The 26,307-nt window shown below is 39.3% G+C and overlaps 1 protein-coding gene across 6 annotated transcripts in view; it reads left to right on the top strand.

Moving 5' to 3' along the window:
• The first annotated feature begins 2,044 nt into the window (after positions 1-2,044).
• RIC8B (RIC8 guanine nucleotide exchange factor B) overlaps positions 2,045-26,307 on the top strand; it is a 99,523-nt gene continuing 75,260 nt past the window's right edge. For 4 of the 6 annotated variants that reach the window (XR_009223936.1, XR_009223935.1, XM_058568503.1 and 1 more), the window contains exons 1-2: positions 2,045-2,555; positions 10,815-10,862. Coding sequence is in view for 3 of the 6 variants with exons in the window: in XM_058568503.1 (XP_058424486.1) it covers positions 2,472-2,555; positions 10,815-10,862 (132 nt within the window). In the remaining 3 variants the exon portion in view is untranslated. The remainder of the gene's footprint in view (positions 2,556-10,814; positions 10,863-26,307) is intronic. The other 2 variants (XR_009223939.1, XM_058568505.1) reach the window with 1 other exon arrangement.

Raw genomic sequence — 26,307 nt, 5'->3', positions numbered from 1 at the left:
ACTTAATTAAAATTACTCAAGTGCAATTTCCCAAGCCATTAATTCATGTGGTTTCACATTTTTTAAATCTCTTTTTAGAAGTACAGGGTTGAAGCCTAAAATCATAAGCCTATTTCTGGTAAACAGACATTTCAAACACATGTGTAAGACCTTCTTTAAAAGAAACATCTCTGCTCAGATACTTTATGCTTGTTAGTATCCTATCCAGGAGCCCTTGCTCCAAAAATAAACATATGGTTACCCCAAAAGCACATAATACGGTACTGGACACAGAGTAGGCACCCAAATACTGTTACATTACATCCCTCAGTTTGAGTCCCAGTTGGTATTACTCAACTCATCTGAGCCAGTTTTCTTATCTATAAATAGGAACAATACCTTCCTCAATGATCAACTGAGATGGCGTACATTAAAATGTTTTGTAAACTGTTAAAAACAATTGCAAAATATTTCTATTACCTAAGGTATGTAAGTTACTATACCATGACCTTTCTAAGAGGTGTGCTTTTTTAAGAGATAGATTAAAATCTTCTGACTTACTTTATTATGGACACAGCACCTACCCCAATGCCTGGCTCAACAAATGTACTCAATAACTGTTTGCTGCATGAAAAGCATAATCCATAGAAAGACCAAAAGCTCTATGAGCTCAGATTCCCTATTTGTTTTTATCTCCAAATTCCCAGAGCCTAGCACAAAACCTGACACATACAAGAAACTCAGTCATTATTAGATGAATAAATTTTTGCCCCCTCTAGTTCCTCTTCAGCACAGTTCAAGAGGGAAAGGTTGTTGGGGGAGGGATTAAAGATGATTTCTGGTACAGGTTGCTTGGAATGGAAAACTGGAAATTACTTGGAGAATTTATCCACACTCTAAAAGATAGCTTGGGAGAGCAGAAAGAGCATAGGCTCCGAGTTCAAATTCAGTTTCCAAATTCTGCAATCTTGATAAATAAATCTATTAACCTCTCCAAGACTCAGTTTCCTCTTCTTAAAATGAGAATAGCATCTCCCTCATAGAGTTAAGCACTAGAATGGAAGCTCCATAAGGGCAGGGACTTTATTTTGGGCTCACTGTGTCTACACTGAACAGTACTGAACTGTACTGAACAGTGCCTGGCACGGCATAGGTTTTCAAATATTTGTTGACTGAATTTGTGAGAAATCGACTGAGATAACACAGGTAAAAGCATGTAATAGAATGCCTGCACGTAGCAAACACTTAGCAAATGTGAGCCTCTGTCATCCCGATCACCATCATCACTACTATTACTAGTATATCAGTATTATTACATTACTGGCGGTTGAAGAGCAGCCGCCTTTGGGGAAAGACCCGAATTCAAATCTCGAATTCCTCATTTACTAGCTACGTGGCTTAAGACAAATTACTTAACCCATTCGGGTCCCTCTGGTTCCACAAAATCTCAGCGTCGTGAGAATTAGAGGCTATAAGGAAACCCCCAGCAATGAGTCTGGAGCCCCCGCGGCACGCGATACACGGCAGCGATTATTATTAAGGCACAAAATCGCCAAGTCCCCTTTTATCCAGATAACTGCCTGCAATTTCCCACATTACTGCAGCTGAATACATAACCCGACCGCAAACAAGGGAGGAAGGAAAGAATTTCAAAGACACCGAAACCGCTAAACGAGAAAAGAGGGAATTAAACTGGTGCTTCACAGTTCCCACCAAGGGGTGCCAGTTTCCGCGACTGTCAACCAGTCCAACCAGTCAAGGCTCCAGCAGGACCGTCAGCTCCATAAGGAACAAAAAGAGGCAGAGCCGACGCTTAGACCCTCCCCCTAACGGTCTCTCGGCCGCTGGCCTCAGCCGGCCCCCGGACTTCGGTTTCCGGCCCTCGCAGGACCACAGTTCCCAGCATGCCTTTGGGGGGAAGTCTTTCCCGCTGGATGACTACTAATCCCGGCATGCTATTCGGCACTCCAGTGAATTAGATGGAAGCGTGGAATGACCCCATTGCACGCAGGGAATTGTAGTCCATTTAGCTGCTGGCTCTTAGAGGGGCGGGGAAGAGCCGGGTCGCTCTCGTCAGCTGAGGAGAGTGATTCATAGAAGAGCGTCAGGAGAGAAGAACAGTTCTGTGTGTGAAAGCCCACTTAAAAGGCTGGATTCTTCTCGGAGGGAGGGAGAGGCAGGAGAGCAAGCAGGACTTCGGGCCTGACCCCGCCTCGGGCCGCTCGCCAGGCTTCTCTCGAGTCCTGGGCCTTGTCGGGGGCGGCCGCGAGGCGCCGGTTGCTGGGGGACCGGTGACGTAGCGGGGTGAAAGTTGAGGGGCGGTGACGTCGGGCCTGCCGGGCAGAGGCTGGCGGGTTGGAGGCAGGAGGGAGGGAGGGAAGGAGGGAAGGAAGGAAGCTGGGAAAGAGCGAGCGAGCGGGGGCGCGAGGCGTTTACCTGGAGGCAGCGGCTTGGGCGCGCAGAGCGGCCGCTGCTCCCCCGCACCTGCGGCCATGGATGAGGAGCGCGCCCTCTACATCGTCCGGGCCGGCGAGGCGGGGGCTATCGAGCGGGTCCTGAGGGATTACAGCGATAAGGTAAAGAGTCCTGGCCCCCGGCGTGCAGTAGAGCAGCCCCCGGGCCGCCCTCCGGGCTTGCACATCGCATCCCTCCCAACCCCCCTCATTCCGGGGATGCGCACTGCTCTCCCCTGAAAACGTTTCCGGCTTGGGCATGCGTGTTTGTGCCCCCTGCCTTTCCCATCCGTGCGTCCTGCATCCCCCCGCCCCCACTCTGGCGCCCACTCCTCTGATTCCGGCCCAGCAGCCTGTCCTATGGTCCTCCTCCCAGGCGTGCAAGTCACACCCCCGGAATCCGTAGATGTGCGTCTGTGTCCTGTGCCCCACTCTTGGATGCATAAATGCACGCGAGGCGTCCTCACCTGGGTAGCGTAAAAATAGGTGTTTCTGTGCATAAACACGGCGCTTGACATGCATAAAACGCATCAGCCACGATGGCAGTTCTTTGTATACCTGTAGCACTGTACAGCTTTCAAGGCGTGATGTCTCACATATAGTCTAACTTGATTCTCAGAGTGTTTATAGGGTAGATGGTATCATCCTCCCCATTTTCTAGATGAGAAAACCGAGGTGCTAAGAACTGAAATCATGCCAAGGTCATGGACATACCGCGTTGTAAGTGGGGAGAGACTCTAGTTCCTGGTAATACCTATTATTTATATCTCATTAACGGCTTTCCCATCTCAGTTAATCTTGACAGCAATCCTGTGAGGTTTTATCTGCATTTTGCAGTTGAGATTCTAGATCGGTTAAGGAATTTGCCCAAGGTCATACTTGTGAGCTAGGATTCCAACCTAGGTCTTAAAACCATTCATTGCTCTTTCCACTTTATAACTGCAGTAAAAAGATATCTTGTTATAAATCCCTGTCACTTCTCTGAATGTCTCTTTAAGAACCGTTAGCTCTCCATTATTTTTCCTTCCAGGAATTTTACATGCTCACTTCAAAAGGTAGCATACCACACCTTTATTCTTCCATTTAGAAGACTACTTTATGGGAATGACTGACTACTCCCTTCTGTGAAAACACACTCAACAGCAAGTCACACCCTAGATATAACATCTGTCTTGCTTTCATTTGCTTCCCTTCATGATTTCGGTTTCTGTGCTTATGTGCCCACCACTGCACTTCCATACACTTTGCATTATTGAGCTTCCAGTATGCCCCTTCTGCCCTTTCATTCCCGTTTAATCTTCCCAAGAACCCTGTGAGGAAAGTGGTGGTACTCCCCACTTCACAAATGATAAAATTTAAGGTAATCTTGCCCCAAGTCCACACAGCCACTGAGAGATGGGGCTGAGATTTGAATCTAGGTTGTCTGACTGCTTTCTACAGTACTATGCTGTTTTCTTTGGGAGGATGCATGGATTCAGTTCTGTTCATGTCGTAGCTCGTTCACTTTCTGATATGCTTTACTGTTGCATAGTTGCTTAATTTAGGAGAAATTTAATGCATAGGTGTACATATTGTGGAGATTATATTCATTTAATTTATAACTACTTTCCAAAAAAAGATTTGAGGCAGCTACAAACTGATTTTCAAAAAAAATACAACAGAAAACTTAGCCATTGTGTTGAATCAACTAATATTTATTTAGCACTTACTATATGCCAGATATCCAGCAATAAATGGAATTCCCTTTCTTCTGTAGGGAGGGGAGGAAGGAAAACCTCCAAGTGGATCTTATCATCTCCTTCAATATTTCTCCTTCCCTTCATAGCTAAACTAATTAGATCTCCAGATTTGCTTCCTCTGATTTCTCTCTTCCTCTCCTTGATCTCCCTCCGGCTTGGTTTCCACTTACCACTCCTGGCCAAGTGATGTCAAAGCTTAAGTTCTGGACATCTCCAGCTCCCCTTTCACACTGGGAATGTTTTTAAAGTTATAATGCCAGATGTATGTTGTTTAAGGTGGTTCCTGAAGTGTTTGGGACTCCTCCCAAACCCTTGCTCTTTTTTGGCCAAGCGTGAGGATGCTCTGACTTGATGCGAACCTGGTCAGTCAGCTCCTTAAGAAAAGAGCTCTCATATTTAATGCTGGTTATAGTAGGGCCGGAGTACAAAGAAAATAGCGGAGTTTTGTGTTGGCAATGGGGCTTTGCCCCTCAAGGCGAGAGACCTTGGAGGTAGATGAATAGGAAGGGAAAGTATGATCGCTGTGATCTGGCAATAAGAATGGGGAGGTGGAATTAAATTGCCAAGCTCTATGAGATATGGAGTCTGAAACCTTGAAAAAGTGGCTAGATACCCTGTGCTTCATTTTCCTTTTCTGGAAAAATGGATTTAAGAAGTATTTCAGGTAAGAGGTGATTATGGGGCATTGAGGAGTCTAACCAAGAAGGGAAATGAATGATGTAGAGAGAGAATATCAGTTCATTGTTTGGAGAAGGAAGTTCTTTATGCTACTCTATTTCTCTAATAAAGCCAGTCCTCGAAAGGAGGCAGTCACGTATGGTGGAAAGAAGATGGAATTTGGAGTCAGATAAACCTTGGTTCAGATCTGCCGTTTATTAGCTTCATGACTATGGATAAATTATTTTAAGCCTGAGTCTCAGTTTCCTTATTGGTAATATAGGGATAATATCACCTAAGTTATTATGAGGCTTAAATTAACTGAAATATAATGCCACACACTGAGCACAATGCACCTAAGAGGCGTTTACTCGTTGAGTTATAGTTCTAACAATGAAGGTACTCAAAACGTCCTGTGGCCAGAGCACAGGCTCTGGAGCCGGGCTTCCTAGACTTTGATGCTTAACTTGCCATCCGTGTGACCTAGGACAAGTTACTTAACTTTGCTGTGCCTCAGTTTCCTCATCTGCCAAACCAGGATAAAAATAGTACCTACATCCTAGATGTGTTGTTAGGATTAAATAAATTATATGTATAAAGCACTTAGAATAGTGCCTGGCGCTGAGGAAGAGCCCATAACTGTTAGAATAGTGCCTGGCACTGAGGAAGAGCCCATAACTGTTAGTTTTGAACAAAAAGGGGAGTCATTAAACATATGGCACTGAGTTGACCTAGCCTGATAGAAAAATTGGAGAATATACTCCATTCTTTCTCTTTTTTCTTCACCCTTGCACTTTCTAATCGGTAGCAAAATAACCTTGTACCAAGTTACCTATCTGGTTTCAGGTAACAACATTTCATTTCTGCTTTGTTACAGAGACTCTAATTTCCAAGCCTTCTTGCTTCATTCACTGACCCTTGTTATCTTGGGGAGAAAGAAGATCTATCTATCCCAGAAAAAATGAAACTTGTCTGTTTCTCAAGGGCATAATGCAAGTTGACTCAGCATAGGAAAGTATTAAAAAAAAAAATAGCAAGAGTGGTTATTCTTTTTCACTCCTCTCCATTTACCTGTTAACATTTATTGAGTGCCTGCTGTCTACTATGTATTATCCTAAATGCTTTCTCATGTCATCACATATGATCCTCTTACATTAAAACTTATGAGGGAGGGGCCGGCCCTGTGGCTTAGCGGTTAAGTGCACGTGCTGTGCTTCGGCAGGTTTCGCAGGTTCGGATCCCGGGCGCGCACCGATGCACCGCTTGTCAAAGCCATGCTGTGGCGGCATCCCATATAAAGTAGAGGAAGATGGGCACAGATGTTAGCCCAGGGCCAATCTTCTTCAGCAAAAAGAGGAGGATTGGCATCAGATGTTAGCTCAGGGCTAATCTTCCTCACACACACACAAAAAAGAATCCGTGGAATAAAAATGGCTTTTTAAAAAAAAACGATGACAACAAAACTTAGGAGGGAGATGGAAGTGTTATTTTTTTTGCGGAGGGGTGGGGAATAGGAAATTGAGGTTCAGAAAGACAAAGTGACTACCTACAGGTTCAAGGGCACATAGCTGGAAGGGGCAGGCTTCGTCTTCAGATTCCATGCGCAGGGCTCTTTTTGCAAGGCCATGTTGCCTTTTCTTTGTCTATTCTATGTTTTTGAGCACAGAAGAGAAAGATTTTTCAGGACCAGTTCTGTGGACTGGTCTACTGTTGGATCCTGTTCACCCTCACTCTAGTAATAGAATGAGCTATTAATTATCGAAAGTATGTATTGTTCTAGTCTGGCCTGTCCAAGCTCCTCCTCCTCCTCCTCCATGGCCTGTTCTGATAACAGATTTAGTAGAGAGATTGGTTGCCTTCACTATGATTATCAACAATAAACAGTGATCAAGGGCCCCAAGGTGCGCAGTAGTATCTTAGTTCCTTGAATCACAAGATATTTAGAAGGAACTTCAAAGATAACTGGGTCCAATCCCCTCAGTTAATAGCTGAAGAAACTGAGGCCTAGAGTCATCAACTATGATGATAACCTGAGAGATGGCTTGGCCATAGTGACCACCTGGTATATTATTACCCCATAGCAAGCTCCAACAGGATTCCATTTTGGATGTGTGTCATGTTTATGGCCAAATGAAAGGTAAAAGGTATTTAAGATACAGGCAGGTAGGTAGGTCTCCAAGAGTAGTCCTCTTAAGAGAGGAAAACCATACTGATGGCAGTGAGCTCTTCATTTATGTGCTGGAAGAACCTAATTGATAGGGACCTGATACTGGGACAGTTCTGGAAATACAGCCTCAACATTTGAATAGGGTATATAAATATCTTGGACCATGTAAGAGGACTTTTTGCTTTCCACTTTGAGGTTGAGTTCTGACTCTCTGAGTTCATTCCACAGATTTTTGCAGAGGAGCATGTTTAGTGAGCTGTTCCTTTGTTATACCTTTTTCTTAGTTCCAGATTGGGTTATATAATCTCAAATACTGGCCTTTGGTTCTAGAAGTGATCTCTATTTGTGAAACACAGTCCAGCACACACACACATCACTCCAGATAGGTTAATTCCCTTGTATTGGTACTGTTTGAGTGTATCTTTGGAAATTGATGAAATAACTCCTGGTTCTTGAGTAGGTTAGTCTTTGGCCATGTGCCACATCATAGGCCATGCAGTAATAACAGTGGCCACTTATTGAACACCTGCTATGTGTAAGGTGCTGTACATAAAGATAAGGAAACTCTGACAGGTAGTTCAGTTGAATGACTTGACCAAGGTCACATTTTTAGTAAACAGCGGGACTGGACTCAAACCCAGTGTTGTCTGACACCCGAGCCTGAGCTTTTTAGAGCCTATTCAGAGGATACAAAACCTGCAGTGGGGAGTCCTCATAATGAGTCTGGCGTGTTACTGAGCTGTAGTCTCTAAATTGAACAATGGTTTTACTCTTTATTTTATATTTGACTTGTTGCCCCTGTTCGTCTGGAAATTAAGCAAATAAAGAAGGTAAGGTGGTTGACTGTTGGCTAGCAGTTCTAGAAAGATGTTTACAGTCAGAAATGCTAGTTACCCTTCCCCTCCTTTTCAGCCTTAGGAAGGGGAGACAATAAGGGTTAGAGGTACTGAATAGGTTAGGTATGATCTAAGTTGGATAAAAGAAGCCAGCCTTAGAGAAGCCAACATCTTTGGATCCAAACAATCTTAGATGGCTGAGCTTCTGAATAGATTGGCACATTCAAAATTCAATTTGTATTGCCTCATGTACCAGTATATTTTCTAATTAAATTAAGCCCTCATGCTAGTTAGATGGAGCTTTTGAAAGCTTTTCTTTCTTTCTTTTTTTATGTTGTAGTTTTATGACAGGATCAATCTTGTATTTAAAAAGCAACAGAAAAATTAGTCCTTTGTACTATTCTAAATTATCACTTTAAAAGTTTACTTCTACATAGAAATTGTTTAAAAGATATTTTTATAACTTAATGAGGGTCTTTCCAAAAATAATTTCTTTTTCTGTTTCCTTACCATAAATGCCAAAAAAAGTTTAGGAGAATCGTTATGTTGGCAACTAGGTACATTTATTCCAGATAATTTATGGAATTACTATTTCACATATAATGGCAAAAAAAATAAGCTTTCTTGGTTTCTAAGTGCAATTATTCATTTTCATTTGTACTGGACCTTTACTAAGCTTCAGTTTACAACTTTATCCTGGTGTCTGGTGCTTCTTTATCTTTTATCTAAGGTTTTTACTAAACCTCAGGTCTATAAATTCCTTAGTTATAGCCTTCAGATTTATAACTTGTTTTTTCTTCCTTCCTTTTCTTCTTTCTTTCCTTGTTCATTCATTCATTCATCTTTTATTTTAAGAATTCCCCTTTTAATTATGCAAAATAATATACTAACAATGAATTTTATCAAAGAAATCACCAGAAATTCTACCACCCTGTACAATTGCTTTTATTTTTGTATTTTAACACTCAAGCCTTTGTTTGAATGCATCCATATGTTTGTATAGGTACTATCATCATAGACATAATTTGATGCTTTACTGTTTTTCCACTTGATGCCATCATAAGTAATTTTCCATGTTGTTACAGAGCTGTCTAGCCATCTATTTTTTAAATTACAATATAATATTCTATGAGGTGGATGCACAGCAATTTATTTCATCAGTCTCAAGTTGTTGAATATTCAGATTGTCTCTTTTTTTCTTCCATAATGTTAAATAACACTGCAGTGAATATGCTTACATGTACAATTTTCCCTCCTTCTGGATGATTTCATTAGGATAAATTCCTGGAAATAGAAGTTCTGGGTCAAAGGGCATGAATATTTTCATGGTTTCTAATATGTATTGCCAAATCACTTTCTCTTTTAAAGTTTGTGTCAATTTAAACTGCCGCCAGCAATATCATGCCTGGATTATTGATGCCCATTTCTCAGAGGGCTTTATGTCTTCAGTCTTTCTGTCCTTTGATCTGGCTTATAAGCTACTGCCCAAAATATTCTTCCAGAATGCTCTACTGTTCACACCTCCCTCAGAGTCTTCCCCTGGTTGCTTGTCACCTGTCTGCCAGTTCAGGTATAAATTTTTAAATCCAAGCCCTTACCACCTGACATCATCCATTTTAATTGCCTTGCAAACCATGTGTGAGGCAGCCTCTCTTAGGTTTTCTCAAATGACCCTTCCCTCTTACCTCTAAGTCTTCCCCTTGACCGTCTCTTACATTCAGAACTACTTCTCTGTCAACATTTCTGCATCTCATCTTATTTCAAAAATTGTTTCTTCTACAAAGCTGTCAATGCGGAACCACCTGTAATGATGATATCTTTAGTACTTAGTGTACTTAACTCCTGGTGTGTTGCCAATAAACGTTTGTCAGTGTTAGCCGTGAGAGAAATGGAAGAAAGGCAGAGAGGAAGAAAAGGAAAGGCAGAGAAATGTTCATTGGAGATTTTTTTAAAGGAAAGCTTAGGATTCATAAGAGTGCTTGGTTCTCCTGAATAAAACTTGAGAGGAGAATGAGAAATTGTGTGCTCTATTTTTTGGTTACCTTTACTCTCTGTGACAGTGGGCAAGTCAACTTACTGCATCCTCTATTTCAGCTGCAGAGTGGAAAATACAGTGTTGCCAGTCATTTCGGGAGAGTCTGACACTCTCTTCTCTTCCAGTTATTGTTTCCTCAATATCACTGGCATCGTCGTCATCATTATAACACTAATATTTACTGAGTGTTTACTTTGTGCCAGGCACTGAGATGGTGTATTATATGCCTTAGCTGTTTTAACCCTCACAGCAGCTCTGTTAACTAGGTACCCCCTCTTTTCACATGAGAAATCCAGTTATAAAGAGTTTGTTACTTGCTCAAATAGTAAGTGGAGGAGCCATGATTTAAACCCTCATTCTTACAGAATTTCTTTTCTGAAATACCGGTTTATCAGATCTCTTCCCTATCTACAATTCTCTGATGATTTCTTATGGCATATGAAAAAGAAAATACAAACTCCTCAACGACATTGGAAGACCTTTCCAGATCTGTATCCAATCTCATCTTTCTCCACTCCCCCCATCCCCTAACATGTGTCCTATGTTTCACTCTGACATAGCTCATTTCACAAATACATCATACTGTTTCACACATCTGAGCCTTTGATCTATCCCTAGAATGCTCTCCGTTTGCCTCCTGGCAAACTCCTATTCGTCCCTGAAGGTCCAGCTCAAATGGTCTATACTCTATGCAAAGTGTTCCAGATTTCCCTGGGCAGAGTTAGTGGCTTGGTACTCTGTGCTCCTTTGCATATATTTTTGCTGTAGTCTTTTCACACTGCTTTGTAATTATTTGCTTATGTGCCTCTCTCTCTTACTTTAGTAAGAATATTGAGATATAATATGGGAAAGCAACATTTTTACGGGGACATTATGTATATTTAAACATAGCCAAAATTAAAAATCTATGTGTTTAAAATGACAGTATTTTCCTTTTTTTCCCCTCAGCATAGGGCTACTTTCAAATTTGAATCAACAGATGAAGATAAAAGAAAGGTAAGCCTTGGTGTTTGTGTGTGTGTGTGTGTGTGTGTGTGTGTGTGTGTGTGTGTATTTCATTCATGGACTTTCTAAACAATGGATTTCTTTTCATCTGAAGGTTAAGTTTTCGGTTTCCCTTCAGTTTGTTTTTTGGGAATTCCAAGAAAAATGACAAGTGCCAGGTTTAGCATAGATTATACACAACGCTCTCCTGCTCCATCTCCACAGGACCACTGCACTTGCGTAAATCAGGGGAATGGGAAGCGTTCAGAGAAGACTCTCTCCCCGTGTCTTCTCACCTCCAGAGATTGACTTTCTTTGGTGGCAGGACTGCAGGCTGCCCAAAATGCATTGCTAATATTGTAAAGCTTGGCTTTGGGTTAAGTTTTGGGAAAGCAGCTGTTCATGCTGCTGCCTCTCAACCACATACCGTTCCCTGTGCTGGCATTTATTTATACTGTCAGCAATTGTGACTGGCTTCATGGGCATGGAGGGAAGTGGAGTCAAGAGACTCACCAGTAGAGGAGTTATTATAAGAAGGGTGCGTCAGAGATATGACCATGTAATGTTATGTTTGCCTATTGGGGTTGCCTATGGTTGCTTTACTTAGTTGATTAGAGCATGATGCTAAAGGAGAAGCTCACCAGCTCTGCCTGAGTGTTTTGCTGGGCACCATACATCTGTCCCTGGCCTCACTAATGCCAAGACCAGGTAAGAAAGCATGACTGAATCAGTGTAAACCTATCACTGCTGCTGTAAAAATACCTTAAATCTAGTGCTTTGCTGGTAGTGGTTTGATATAGCTTGAAATCATCCCTCTATTCACCTCCAGCCCCCATCTAATATCTATGTCCTGCTCATTTTACCTCTTAAGATTTTTTCAGTCCATTCTCTCCTTAACCCTTTCTCTAATTCAAGCCTTCATCTGGATTACTGTACCAGTTTCCTAACTGTTCTTTCTTTTTCTAGTTATGTGTCCTTCTAGTCCATTGTCCATAAATCTAAAACAACAGTCTGATCATGTGCCCTTCCAGTTCATTGTCCATAAATCTAAAACAACAATCTGATTGTGTCACTCCCAGCCTTAAAACCCTTGAGTGACTTTCTTTGCCTATAAAGTTCAAGCTTCTTAATGTGACATACTAGATGCTCAGTGATCTGATCTCTGCCTACTTTTGCAGTCTATCACTTACTTCTCTCCCTTGTATTTTATGTTCTAGCAATATGAAATTTTTCAGGTTACATACACATACACATCCCTTCTTTTTGTTACGTCTTACCCTCACATATATTGTTTTCTATGTAGAATGCCCTCTCCTTCTTGTGTACCTCTTCTCCTTTTCACCTGGTTAATTCCTGCTCAGCTCCAGGAGTACTTCCTCCAGGAAGCTCCTGCTGGCATTCCTGTTAGGGTGAAATACCCCTCTTCAATATTCCTTGAATTCTGTGTCAATAAATCTCTGAGACCATGCTTATACATTGTCTCTTAGGTCTTGTTGTTAGACCCTGCGAACTCCCCGATGACAGAAGCTGTTCTTTATCTTTATATCCTTGACATCTAGAGTGCTCGGCACATAATAGGCATTCAAAAATTATTTATTGAATGAGTGACATGGAGTATAAACTTTGGAGGTTGAAGATTTAACTCTGCTTTTCTTTTGGATTTGAACAATGTAAACAAGACTGGAATACTTTTTAGAACAGGGGTTCTCAACTAGGAATGTGCTGTTTGGAGAACTTTTGCAAGATAGGTCTGCTCAGGCCCAACCCCTTATCTACTGAGTCAGAATTTGGGGGGTGGGATCCAGGCATGTGTATTTTTATAAATGGTGTTCAAGAAATAAGTACTCACATTCTGTGGGAGTGCAAAATGGCACAATCCCTATGGAACAGCAGCTGGCAATGCGTACCAAAATTACAGATGCATTTTGCACTTTGACCGAGCAGTGTCACTTTTAGAAATCTATTTTGTGGGTAGATTGAACCCAAGTAAACAAAGTTATTCATTGAAGCATTGTACGTAATAGCAAAAGATTGGAAACAACCAAGTGTCCAGCAGTGAGAGATTTTTTGAAGAAACTATGGTACATCTACATAATGGAATACTATGAAATACTATGGTGAAGAGAGAGGGAGAGGGAGAAGGAGAGAGACTTATTTGCAAATGGGAGAGAGTTAAGTGAAAAAAAAGATGTTAAAAAGAACATATTTTTTTACATACTTATGATAGGTATTCAGGCTAGCAAGGCAGCTGCTATTTGTTTAGTTGGGAGAATCCATAATACATCTGTAGATTCATAGTGCCTTGGGAATCTGGCACTAGAATCTTTGGTAGTGCTTTTACTGGTCAAAATAAGTACATTAAGACAGAGATTCCCCCACTCCATGTAAGTTTCAGTTGAGGGAGAAAAATTTCCCACACAGTTATTAATAAAGCATGCTTATTTCCTGTAGGATAGTAGCAAAACCTAACATTTTTAAAGTAGTCTTTTACTGCCTTTTAGATCTTTGGAGATAGTAACTACTATACTGGTGTTATTTTCAGTTATAGTGTGTATATTTCTGCTTCCTGGGAAGTCTGATATAAACAAATGTCATTAGGGACCTAGCTAGGTAATCTTCATTAGTGGAAAAACATTGGCAAACAAAACCATATCAGTCTCCAAGGGTTAAAACCACTAGTGACTCTTCCATGCCTAAGGCCCTAAAAAGACAGAAATCCAAACTATTGGACTGCTCTGAAGGATCTATGTTCTAACAGCTTTTTAAATTCTCAGGGTAGAGAGACATAGAATAGGAGGCATGTCTCCCCATTAAACCCAATCTGAAAACAAGAGGAACTCAAATCACTGTCCAATTTGTTTTGCTGCTGTAGTTCTCTTTTTCTCTTTCCTGAACATGTCTCTGGAGCCTTCTCCCAGCAGCTCTTTGGTACCTGCAGTGCCCCTTTCTATACACTACAGTTTATAGAAAAAACACAACACATTTCTTATGTAAAATCTTTGTAACAACTTAGAAGTAAATGTAAGGGGACAGAACCTTTCAAAAAATAAAACTTGAGTGCCGGCCCAGTGGTGTAGCAGTTAAGTTCACGCCGTCCACTTCGGCGGCCCAGGGTTCGCAAGTTCGGTTCCTGGGCGCGGACCGACACACCGCTTGTCAAGCCATGCTGTGGCAGCGTCTCATATAAAGTAGAGGAAGATGGGCATGGATGTTAGCCCAGGGCCAGTCTTCCCTAGGAAAAAGAGGAGGATTGGCATCGGATGTTAGTTTGGGGCTGATCTTTCTCACAAAATATAAAATAAAACTTGATTACACTGAGCTTTTTAGGAAATGGTTATAAATTAATGATCCTTACACCTAATGCCTAACATTTATGTAGTGTTTTGCCTTTTTACAAAGATTTGCTTTGCAACAGTAATGCAGTAATGCTACAAGTATGGTGAGAATATTACCATCCCTATTTTATGGATAAGAAAACTGAGGCTCACAGTAATGACAACTTGCTAACACTCACATCACTAGTAAGTAGTGGAGCCTCAAATAGAGAACAGATTTTCTGACTATTCTGTGCAGCTCCTTCGCTGCTCAGTGCTCCATAGCCCCTACTCATTACCACTTGAGGTATATTTCAGAAGGTTTGAAATTATGACTCAGTACCTTGTTTTATCTCTTATTTTGTACCTTGAAAGACCACTTAGGGAACTAGACTTCAATCGGAAGATAGCAAAGGTAATTACCAACTAGGAGTGCTTAAATTTTTCCAGAGAAGTAAAGTCAGATACAACTGCTAATGTTGGTGCATATAATGCAAATAGTTCCAGGTGCATGTGGATCATTGTATATTTGGATAGAAGCACCTGTACTTATTGAAGCTTTTGCTTTACATCCTCTAAATAAATTGGTAAGCAGCAGTTATCTACCAGCACATAAACAAATATATCATGCAAATATGTAGGATGAGGGGAGGTATGATGAACAATCTGAAAATTTACATTTTGAGGAAACAAAAGGTCTTATATTGGTTTCTAAAACACAGCTGATCTCAAGACCAATAAGGAGTACTAATTGCAATAAATGTTGAAAAATACATGTCATAAAATGAATAAAAGAATTGCAGCTCTTTTACCTATAAGATAGGAATACAACCATATCAAATGTGGAAAACGTCAGTTGTTGTCTGAGATAAATCTTTGTGTATATAGTAATTTTCCTCAAAAGTGAAGTTAAAAATAGCCAAATTTCAAGCATTTATTTCATTACCTTCAAACTCACTTAGGTAAACCCATATTTCTGTGAAGGCAGAAGGTAATTGCTGAGTTAAGAACTTTTTAAGGACAAGAACTGTGGCTTACTTTTCTTTGTATTCTCAGTCCCCAGCACTGTGTGTGGCACAAAATAGGCACCTACAATAAAAACCTGTTAAATGAATGAAAGGAACTTGGAGATTGAGTAGAAGCCAGAATTTCTATGACTTGTACATATCGTTTGTTTTTGAGTTTGATATTCTCTTAACTATTCAACAGAATCTCAAGCACATTTTATGATGTTGTTTAGTGAAAAAGCGAGATACAAAAGTATTTATACAGTATGATCACAACCATGTAAAACTAATAAAAATTATAGAAAGAAAAATGACTACAAAGAAATTTGCTAAATGATGCCGTCTGAATATTATTATATTACTGTGGATATTTTTCTTTCCCTTTCCTGTATTTTAAACTTTTCTATTATAGTAGATTATAATGATATAAGAGTATAATATATATGTTATAATATATATTGTATTCTTTTATAATAGTGTGATCGGAGGAATAAGCAAAGAACAATACTTCTTTTTAAAATCATTTGTTTTCTCTAGAATTGAGCCTTCTTGATTATCCTACATATTCCTTTTAGGAGAGCATAAAAAATGTTATTAGATTTGTAGGTAGTATTACTTGTGGAGCCAGTTTATGGAGTGAAATAAATTTATATGAACACAAAAGTCCATTCTGCCATTTAAAATATTTCTTCTTTTTACTTTTTTCTCCCAGGCTTGGATGTACTTGCCATATTTGTAGAGATCTCTATAGTCCGCAAATATTTTTTCAGTAATTCCTGTGTACCGGATCCTGTGTTAGGCTTTGGTTTCTAAGTTGGCTATTTGCCTGTGGTGTTGGGTTTGGCACTTTCTCAACTACAGATACATACTGAGGATTGCCATTGTGAACTATAGAAAATGAAAGGATAAATTTCCTTCCTAGATTTCCCCCAGGAAAATGTGCCAAGATAGAACCATCAATCCTATATTGTGAATCCATGCTTAGGAATAGCTTGAGGCATGCATGCTTGTTCTGAAAGCCCTTTACACTTATTTTAGTCATTTGAAATTTTTAAACTCCAATTTTCACTAAAACAAAATGATCTTTATATGCCTTGCAAATTTGACTCAAATTTTATTTGCTATTTTTACCTTAGGGAATACTTTGATACATGATACAAGTACAGTTCTCATTTAGAAACCAGTAACTTTGAAGATAATCATTTTCATTATCTTGATTTCTTTACAACACACACACCACACACATACACACACACACTACCAAAAGCATCCTACCTTTTACTTTTTAAAGTTCCTGTCCAGCCAGGATCTGGCATAAAACGTGACTAGAAGGGTTGAATTATATCATAGGCAGGATGAATGCCTCATCGTAGTTCAAAACAAAACAATTTAAACTTTATTACACACTCTATTTTTTATTTTAGATGTTTTGCCAAGGCATAGAAGAACTAAATGAGGGAGAAAGAACCAAATAGCTTTTCTGACTTAGTAAGCCATAGATGTGGCAGCCCATATATGATCTTTGGATCACTGTTTAGGATTTCTGCCTGGGAATGATAAAAATAGTATTTCTGATTTGTACTTTTAGAGTTTCAGATCCATTTTCTCATACAAAAAACTCATCAGGAAGTTCCACTTTCACTCATGAGAGTGTGAGTAGCTCTATGGACCTGCTCCCCAGCGAAGCTGGTGAGAATTATTTTTTAAAAACAACCATTGAAGGTCTCTGGAAATAGTCCTAAGAGCATACAGTCAATGGAGAAGCACTTTTTAAAGAAAATCTATTGAAACTCAGAAAAATGAAAGTCGGTAGTATTTGAACTGAGACCTGCTCCCAACCTCCACCCTCTTAGCTGAGTGAGATGAAGACTCTCCTCCAAACTGATGCAGCCAAGAACACAGAACTCCCCCTTCCCTCAGCTCCCAGTTGGAAGGCTGTTTTCCCACTAGGGACAGGGGTGAGGTCAGCATTTCTCATCCTGCCTCAGCTACCTGTTGCTGTGACTAAATTCTAGGTGAGTGCAGCTGAGAGGTGGGGTCTCCCACCTTTCACCCAGTCTCCACTCATGGGACAGAGGCTCTATCTTGGGTATGGCACCCTTGAGAATATTGGGGCCCCAGTTGTCCTTGCCCCAGCTGGTGGGACAAGGTTCCACGCTGGGAGAGGCAAGCTGAGGAGATCAGCTTGAGCTCCAAGGAGCTCTCCAATTGAGCTCTCAAGGAGGTGTCACCCAGAGAGAAGCAGGCCATTGTTTCTGCCCCCAGCATCAGAACCCCAGGGCTCAGAAATTTTGCCCAGAGGAACAAGCAGACTTTATAACAGAGAGCTCTGAATCTATCTCCAAAGGAACTGACTTCATTTGCAACAGTGTGAAGTTCATGCCTGAGGTTGCAGGTTGTAGTAAAAGGCAATTGGGAGGAGATTGACAGATTCCTTGGAGATAAAGGCTAACCAGAAGGCTGGCTAGTTTGCTGTAGAGGAAGGGGGAAAGAGATAGCTGGAAGGAACCCTCCTGTGATTAGAACCAATCTTAAATGCTGACCTCAAGAACTATCCCTTCAAAGGAGCCCTAATAGATTGGTTCAGTTTGTGGAGCAATTTATGCCCCAGGACATTGTTAAAGACAATAATCAATCAGCTGGCAGTTAGTGGAGCTTAACAGCTGGGTGTGGTCAGGGAAAGAGAAAGTGAAAGGGGCGCCTGCCAAAGGCACTGTCACCCCAGGATGGCTGTAGCATACCCAAGGGTGAGCCACCTGAGGAGCAACATCTGCAGGGAGGGAGGAGGAGAATGTACTTCACTAAGAATAATTCAGCCAGTCACTGAGCAAATAAACAAGTAAATAACAATAGTAAGCCTTGAAGGGTAGGGGCAATACCCAGTGTTGCTATAATATATTATCTAAAATGTCCAATTTCCAAAAAAAACTTACGAGACATGCAAAGAAACAGGAAAGAATGACCTATACACTGGGAAAAAAGCAGGCAACAGGAACTGCCTGTGAGATGACCAGATAAAGACCTCGAAGTAGCCATTATAAATATAATCAGAGAACTAAAGGAAACCATGATTAAAGAAGTAATGCAAGGTTTGATGATGATGTTGCATGAAATGAAGAATATCAATACAAAGATAGAGATTATTAAAAAGAAAAAGAAGAACCAGAGGAAATTTTGGAGTTGAAAAGTACAATAACTTAAATAAAAATTCACTAATGAGGTTCAGCATTAAGTTTGAACTGGCAAAAGAAAGAATAAGCAAACTTGAAGATAAATCAGTAGCGAGTATACAAGGTAAAGAACAGAGAGAAAAAAAGAATAAAGAAAAGTGAAGAAAGCCTCAGAGAAATGTGAGACAACATTAATGTACCAGTAGGAGAGGAGAGAGAGAAAGGAGAAGAAAAAACATTTGAAAAATTGAATGCTAAAAACTTCCCATGTTTATTGGACAGCAACCTACCCATTCAGGAACCTCAATAGTATCCAAGTAGGATACACTCAAAGAGATTCACAAACAGATACATCATAGTAAAAATGCTGAAAGCCAAAGACAAGAAGAAAATCTTGAAAGCAGCAAGAGTAAAATGACTTATCACTTATAAGGGAACGTCAGTAGGGTACACAGCTACTTCTCATCAGAAATGTAAGTCAGAGACAGTGGGATAACATAATCAAAGAGCTCAAAGAAAAAACCTCAACCAAGAATCCTATATCCAGCAGAGCTATCTTTTAACAATGCAGGGGAGATAAACACATTTCCAGATAAATGAAAAACTGAAAGAATTTGTTCCAGACCCAGCTTACAAAAAATACTAAAAGTTCTTCAGACTAAAAGGGAGTGACCCCAAACAGCAATTTGAATCCACACAAAGAAATAAAGAGCACTGGTAAAGGTAATTATGTAATTGTAAAAGACAATATAAATGCATATTTCTTCTTTCTTCTCTTAACTGAGCTTAAAAGCATTTGTATAAAACATTATATATAATGTATTGTTGAGCCAATAACATATGGAAATGGAATATATTTGCCAAAAACAGCACAAAAGTGCATGAGAACAAAGCTATATTGGACTAAAGAAGTGACTCCAGATAGTAACTGGAATTCTCCAAGAACAAATCAAGAGAGCCAGAAATAATACATAAGAAGGCCAATATATCAAAAACTGTAAGTATATATTTGCTCTCCTTTCTCCTTCAGCATTTTTAAAAGACAAAATTATATAAAGTAATAATTATAATAATGTATTGTTGGATTTAACATTTATAGATATAGTATGTATAACAATAATGCCACAGAAAGAGGGGAAAGGAATAGCATCATATAAAAGTAATGTTTCTGTATCTCACTGAAATTAAGTTAATATAAATCTAGAGCTGATTCTGATAAGATGTATATGCTAAGTAAGCCCTGGAGCAACAACTAAGGAGATAACTCAGACTCAGGAAATAACTCGGTTTTGTAGAAAACTACAGAACGTTGTTGAGAGAAATTAAAGAAGATCTAAATAAATGGACGAACATCTCACGTTCATGGATTAGAAGACTTACTATTGCTAAGATGGCAGTAATTCCCAGATTGATCTGCAGATTTAATGGAATACCTTTTAGAATCCCAGGTAGCTTCTTTGTAGAAATTGACAAGCCAATTCTAAGATTCATATGGAATTGCAAGGGATACAGAATAGCCAAAACAATCTTGAAAAGAGCAAACTTGGAGGACTGACAATTCCTGATTTCAAAACTTACTACAAAGCAACAATAATCAAGACAATGTGGTACTGGCTTGAGGATAGGTAAATATAAATATATATATAGTCATGTGTCACTTAATGATGGGGATACATTCTGAGAAATGCATCGTTATGTGATTTTGTCATTGTGCGAACATCATAGAGTGTACTTACACAGACCTAGATGGTTTAGCCTACTACAGACCTAGGCTAAGTGGTACTAATGTTATGGAATCACCATTGTTATGTACGGTCTGTCATTTACCAAGACATTGTTTTGTGGCACATGATTGTATATGGATGTTAATCAATGATATAGTATTGAGAGTCCAGAAATAAACCCATGTGTCCATGGTCAACCAAGTTTTGACAAGGGTGCCAAGACCATTGAATGGAGAACGAATAGTCTTAACAAATGGTGCTGTGACAACTAGATAACCACATATAATTATGCAGTTGAACCTTTACCTCACACCATATACAAAAATTAACTCAAAATGGATCAGACCCAAATGTAAGAGCTAAAACCATAAGTCTTAGAAGAAAACATAGGAATGAATTTTCATGACCTGGGATTTGGCAGTGGATTCTTAGACATGACACCAAAAGCATAAGCAACAAAAGAAAAATCATATAAATTGGACTTCATCAAAGTTAACTTTTGTGCTTCAAAGGACACTATCAAGAAAGTGAAAAGACAACCCACAGAAGGGGAGACAAGATTTTCAAATCATATGTCTTATAAGAGACTTGTATCTAGAACATATAAAGAACTCAATAATAAAAAGACAACCCAATTTTAAAATGGGTAAAGGATATGAATAGACATTTTTCCAAAGAAGATATACAAATGGCCAATAAACACATGAAAAGATACTTGACGTCATTAATCATTGGGGAAATACAAATCAAAACCACAGTGAGACACTAGTTCACACTCACTAGTGTGACTAGAATCAAAAAGTCAGATAATAACATGTTGGCAAGGATGTGAAGAAATCAGAACCCTCCTACGTTACTGGTGGGAATGTAAAATGGTGCAGCCACTTTGGAAAACAGTCTGGCAGTTCCTCAAAAGGTTAAACTAAGTTACCATATGACCTGGCAATTACACTCCTAGGTATCTACCCAAAAGAAATGAAGATATATGTCCACACAAAAAATTGTACATGAATGTTCACAGCAGCATTATTTATAATAGCCAAAAGGTAGAAACAACCCAAATGTCCATCAGCTTGTGTATGGATAAACAAAATGTATCTCCATACAATGGAATATTATTTGGCCATAAAAAAGAAAAAAGTGACTGATAACATGGATGAATCTTGAAAACATTATGCTTAGTGAAAGAAACCAGTACAAAAGGCCATATAATGTATGACTCCTTTTATATGAAATGTCTAAAATGGGCAGATCTGTAGTGACAGACAGTAAACTCTGTCTCAGGGGCTAAGGGGAGTGGGGAATGGGGAGTTACTGCTAATGGGTATTGAATTTCTTTTTGGAGTGATGAGAATGTTCCCAAATTAGATAGTGATGATGGTTGCATAAATGTGGATGTACTAAAAACCAGTGAATTGCGCACTTTAACAGGGTAAACTTTATGATACGTGAATTATATCTCAATAAAGTTGTTATTAAATACTAATAGATAACATACACTACATGTCCATCATCATTCCAAGCATTGTATGAATATTAACACATTCAGTCCTCACAACAAGGCTATAAAGTAGGTACTGTTATTTTGCTTACTTTACAGATGAGGAAACTAAGACACAGAGAAATTACTTGCCTAATTAATGAAGTGGGAGGCCGTGATACAAGCTTAGGCATTCTGGCTCCACAGCCCATCTGTGACACCGTACTGCTGCTCATTAATAATTGACTTGACTTGTTGTATAGTTTTTGAATCAATTCTATTCATTTTCTGATTTTAGGCATCCAAAGCTTGAGACTTGATGGAGAGCATAAAATTTTGACATTGAACTGATTATCAGCATTGACAGGAAACAGAAGAGCATGCTTTGCAGTGTAAATGACTGGATAGGATAACTAGGGAGGATATCTAGTGTCAGTTCTCCCCATAAGCAGTACAGTACTTGACCTATAGGAGTTAGGCATGCTGCAGGTTTTGTTTTTTTAGATTCCTCAGATTATTTTTTGCCGAAAATGTAAGGTTTCTTTTTCTCAACAGTTACCTCTTTTCTTTCTTACAAAGTTTGATCATGTACTAAGGAAAGTGGAGAACTTGTACGTCTTCGACTAATTAAGAACTCTTAGGCACCTGAAAGAGTTCTTGGCTGACTGGACATTTCCACTGTTCCCAACTTCCCCATTTATAGATGAATTTATTTATTATTAATTGCCCAAGGTCCCAATTAATGAGTGGAAGAGCTGGGACTCAAACCAGGTCCTCTGTCTCCTTTTCTGCCTTCAGTGATTGTCTTTGCAGGGCTCCTCCTCGGGGAACTCACAGTGTAGTAAGGGGCCCAGAATATCTTCTAGTGCAGTGATTTCTTTTAAGGTATCTCACACGAGGGGTCGTCACACTCTGACAATACTTTGAGTAATGGGAAGCTCACAGCAGCCTCTCTGCTGTTCGATACCTTTAATTGTTTGAAAGGTTTTGCTTATATGAACTCTAAGTCTGCTTTGGTTGATCATCATACCTTACCAGTATCCCTCTCTGCCTCTACCTTTGTCCACCATTTGGCTTGTCTTCCTACTTCTTTTCTGCCACTCTGTCGCTGTCATTTTTTTTCCCCATTTAGTGCCCAACACTCACATTTATCCAGAAGCTTTCTCTGGCTAAATTTCCTTCAGTCTTTTAATACAGTTTAAATTGCTATATGTTTACATTCCTTATTCATTTTACATATGTTCAGTGTCCCTAATATTATAAATAACTTGAGTCATGTGCTTTTATAGCTCCCCACCCCAAAATAGATTTCTTCTCACTTGGTTGGAATTTATTTCTCTTGAATAATTTGCATGTACTTGAATTTTAAATTGGGAGCATTTTGAGTTGTGTGCTTGTATCAGAACTGTGTACACAAGTGCTCAGTTATGAACCCTATAGATTCTGAATGGACACTATAGAATCTATAAAATTAATACAAAATTGCAATGTTTATAACATCAGTACTTTCCTTTCTCAGGTGGCTTTGCCATTATAAGGCAAATATTGTACAGATAAAAACTTCCTAGCAATATTGTGCAGAGTGTGCCTTTTAATGTTTTTTGATCTGTTTGTCCATCTGGCCATCTTTATGATGTAATGTGCATTAGCCTCTATCCTACCCCAAACATTATGGTAGGGATTTTTTAATATATCATCTCATTTAATATTTATAAGCCCTAGATGTTATCTCTACTTTTAGAGATGAGGAAATGAGCCATAAGTGATTTCAAGAAATTTGCCCAAGATCACATAGCCACAAGGGGCAAAGCTAGTGTTTGAACCCAGGTGTTTTCTTTACTTCAATTGTACTGTTTCCCAATAAGTAACATATAAGATTCCTTACACCTTACAATGTGTGCTTTCATATGCTATCTATATTAATAAATAATGAAAATAACCCTGTGAAATAGATATATTTCTGTCTTATACATGAGGAAATGTAGCTTCAGATAGATTAAAAATTGCTCCAGATCCAAGTTCAGAAAATAGTAGAACTAGTCTGTTTCTGTGCTTTTTCTGCTGTACCACTAGTATGTTCCTGTACCTTTGAAGACCTCTAAAATCTCACAACTGTCTCATTGAGACACCTTTCCCCTTGTCCCTGTTCTCGGCTGTCTTAATCTACTCAGGCTGCCGTAACAAAATACCATAGACTGGCTGGTTTAAACAACAGAAATGTGCTTCTCACAGTGTTGGAGGCTGAGAAGTCCAAAATTAAGGTGTTGGCAAGGTTGGTTTCATTCTGAGGCCTCTTCTCTTGGCTTGTAGGCAGCTGGCATCTCACTGTGTGCTCACATGACCTCTTCTTTGTGCAGAGAGGGGAGAGTATGAATGAGCTAGCTCTCTGATGTCTCTTCTTATAAGGGCACTAGTCCTATCTGACCAGGGCCCCACCCTCATGACCTCATCTAACCCTAATTACCTCCCAAAAGCCCCATCTCCAAGTATTATCACATTGCGGGATAGGGCTTCAACATATGAATTTAGAGGGGACACAAACATTCAGTCCATAACATCAGCTTACCGTCAGAGTGCCTAACTATCTTCTGTACGTGCCTGGACTACTAGAGCTGAGAACTTGGGATTCAGAGATAGAATAACTAGTTTAGGGTGAATAGTTGAGTATTTAGGGGTAGGTGGCATTGGAGACAAAATAAGGAAATTCCAAAGAGACTGTATATAGGAAAGACTTCGATAACACTGAAAAAGGCAAAGGGGCTATAGAGATCCATGAGACCAGGATCTATATCAGCCACCAAGATATGAGGTATACGTCGTGACGGAGTGTCCATTTTCCAGCTTTGTTAATATACTACATAATCAAACTATAGCTGCTATAAGAACTCACTAAAGATTAAATGAGATAATGTTCCCTTATTTGCTAAATTCTAATATGCTACAAATGATGATACTTCTGTATTTGCCAGTATATTATCTTAAAATACTAAAATATGTTTTGCATACCTAGTGGAGAAAAGAGCTTTCTGAAAAATAAAGACTCCTACTTAAGTAGTAAGAGAAGCAGAGTTGGCTGGTACTGTGTTTGAAAAGAAATAAAAAGTTTTGACATGCCAATTTTTGCCCTCAGTCAAGAAAGGAAGGGCAGCTGATTGGTTTTGTAAGCTTTCATTTACACCTAAGCTGTCTTTCCCATCTGTTAATGAACTCTTGATGATGCAACATGTCTTTCTCAGGATTGCTAATTAGAAAGAAACTTGAGCCAAACTCACATAATTGTTGTTACTCTGAACTCTCTTTTCAGTCTTCTTGGCAAGATCACCATGATATAGAACATAGCCAGAAGGATTGTATTACTGAAAAATGTACATGTGCAAGAAGGGAAGCTAGAGGTGAAATTTAGGAAGTGAGATAAATCCTCATTCACAAGGACAGTATCCATTAAATAAAAAGTGAGAATTACCATTGCCTCCCATACTACAAGTAGGAAAAAACCCCAAAGTGTATAGGTATAGTATTAAGCTAAATAAATGGACCCAGCTGCATGAGTATTCATTTAGAAAATCTCATCTTTAGTTTTTATTTTATAAAGAAATTCCAAATTTGACCTCCAGAATCCTCTCTCTTTTATTAAAAGCACATTTTAGAATTCTAGCAGTAAGTCATTAACTGTTTAATATTTTTGTAAAATACAGTTTTTTAATAGGTCTGTCTTGTGGGACAGACGTTGTTCCAACTGTTAATTATAGTAAGCTTATTTTAGAATTTAAGACCTCTCTTTCTCTATCCTGCACACAAACACACACACACTCACAAACTCACACGTGCTGTATACAGAGGGCAAAAGTTTAGAACTATCAGATTTAGGTGGCTGACCTTCAGCTCCAGTTAAGAACTAAAATTAGATCCCTGTGGAATGTATATCCAGTGACATCCATCGGAGGAGAATGTAGGCATAACCTTGAGATGCCAGGGGGAGGCATCATTTAAGGGATCCTGCCTTAACTACAAAATTCCTTTGACATCTGAAAAATTTTTTTATCTTAAATATTCATGTGACTTTTTGTATTGTGATTTATAATGCATTTGTTTATTTTCATCTGGAAATTCTTTCCCACTCCTACCCCCAATAAATCCTTTAGTAAAAGTGGTTAAAGAGGATGCACCAAGATTGTCCTGTGACTTTAAGTATCCCTGGCACTGTGCCACATCTCCCAGATGAATGTGCATAGCCTATTTTAAGACTAGGGTTCTGTCCCATCACTGTAGGAGTACTGGTTGATTGGAATGAGAGCATAAATCAAACATTCAGCTAACATTGTAGACGTAATGGGCAAAAAGCAGGGGGCGGGGGAAGTCCATTCTTATTAAAGAGGAAGTGGCAGACTGTGAGGATAGATATTTCACTACTACTGCAATAGAAGAACAGAAACATTGAATAATAATAATAAGTAGAACCATGTTTACAGACTTAGTATGTTTATTTAAGGGGAAAAAAAGCTCAGTCCTCAATAATTCCTTTCACAGGCCTAGCTTAACCTAGAATTGCTTTTAAATTGGAAATACCATTTTTGCTTTATTTCTTATATATCACCAGGTACCCGTAGAATGAAAAGAGAGTAGGACTGAGAGTCAAATAAGAATCTGAGTCCCCTTTCCCATTGTAGTTTTCTGTGCTACTGTAAGCAAATCATTTAGCCTCTCTGGGAGTCAGTTTTCTTATCTGTAAAATGAAAGAAATATTCCTTAGTCTTGAGTATAT

This window comes from Diceros bicornis, chromosome 25, assembly GCF_020826845.1.
Source record: "Diceros bicornis minor isolate mBicDic1 chromosome 25, mDicBic1.mat.cur, whole genome shotgun sequence".
In the NCBI taxonomy this organism is placed as follows: domain Eukaryota; kingdom Metazoa; phylum Chordata; class Mammalia; order Perissodactyla; family Rhinocerotidae; genus Diceros; species Diceros bicornis.
The sequence above is the reverse complement of the archived record's forward strand: the minus strand, read 5'-3'. Positions and strand labels throughout refer to the sequence as shown.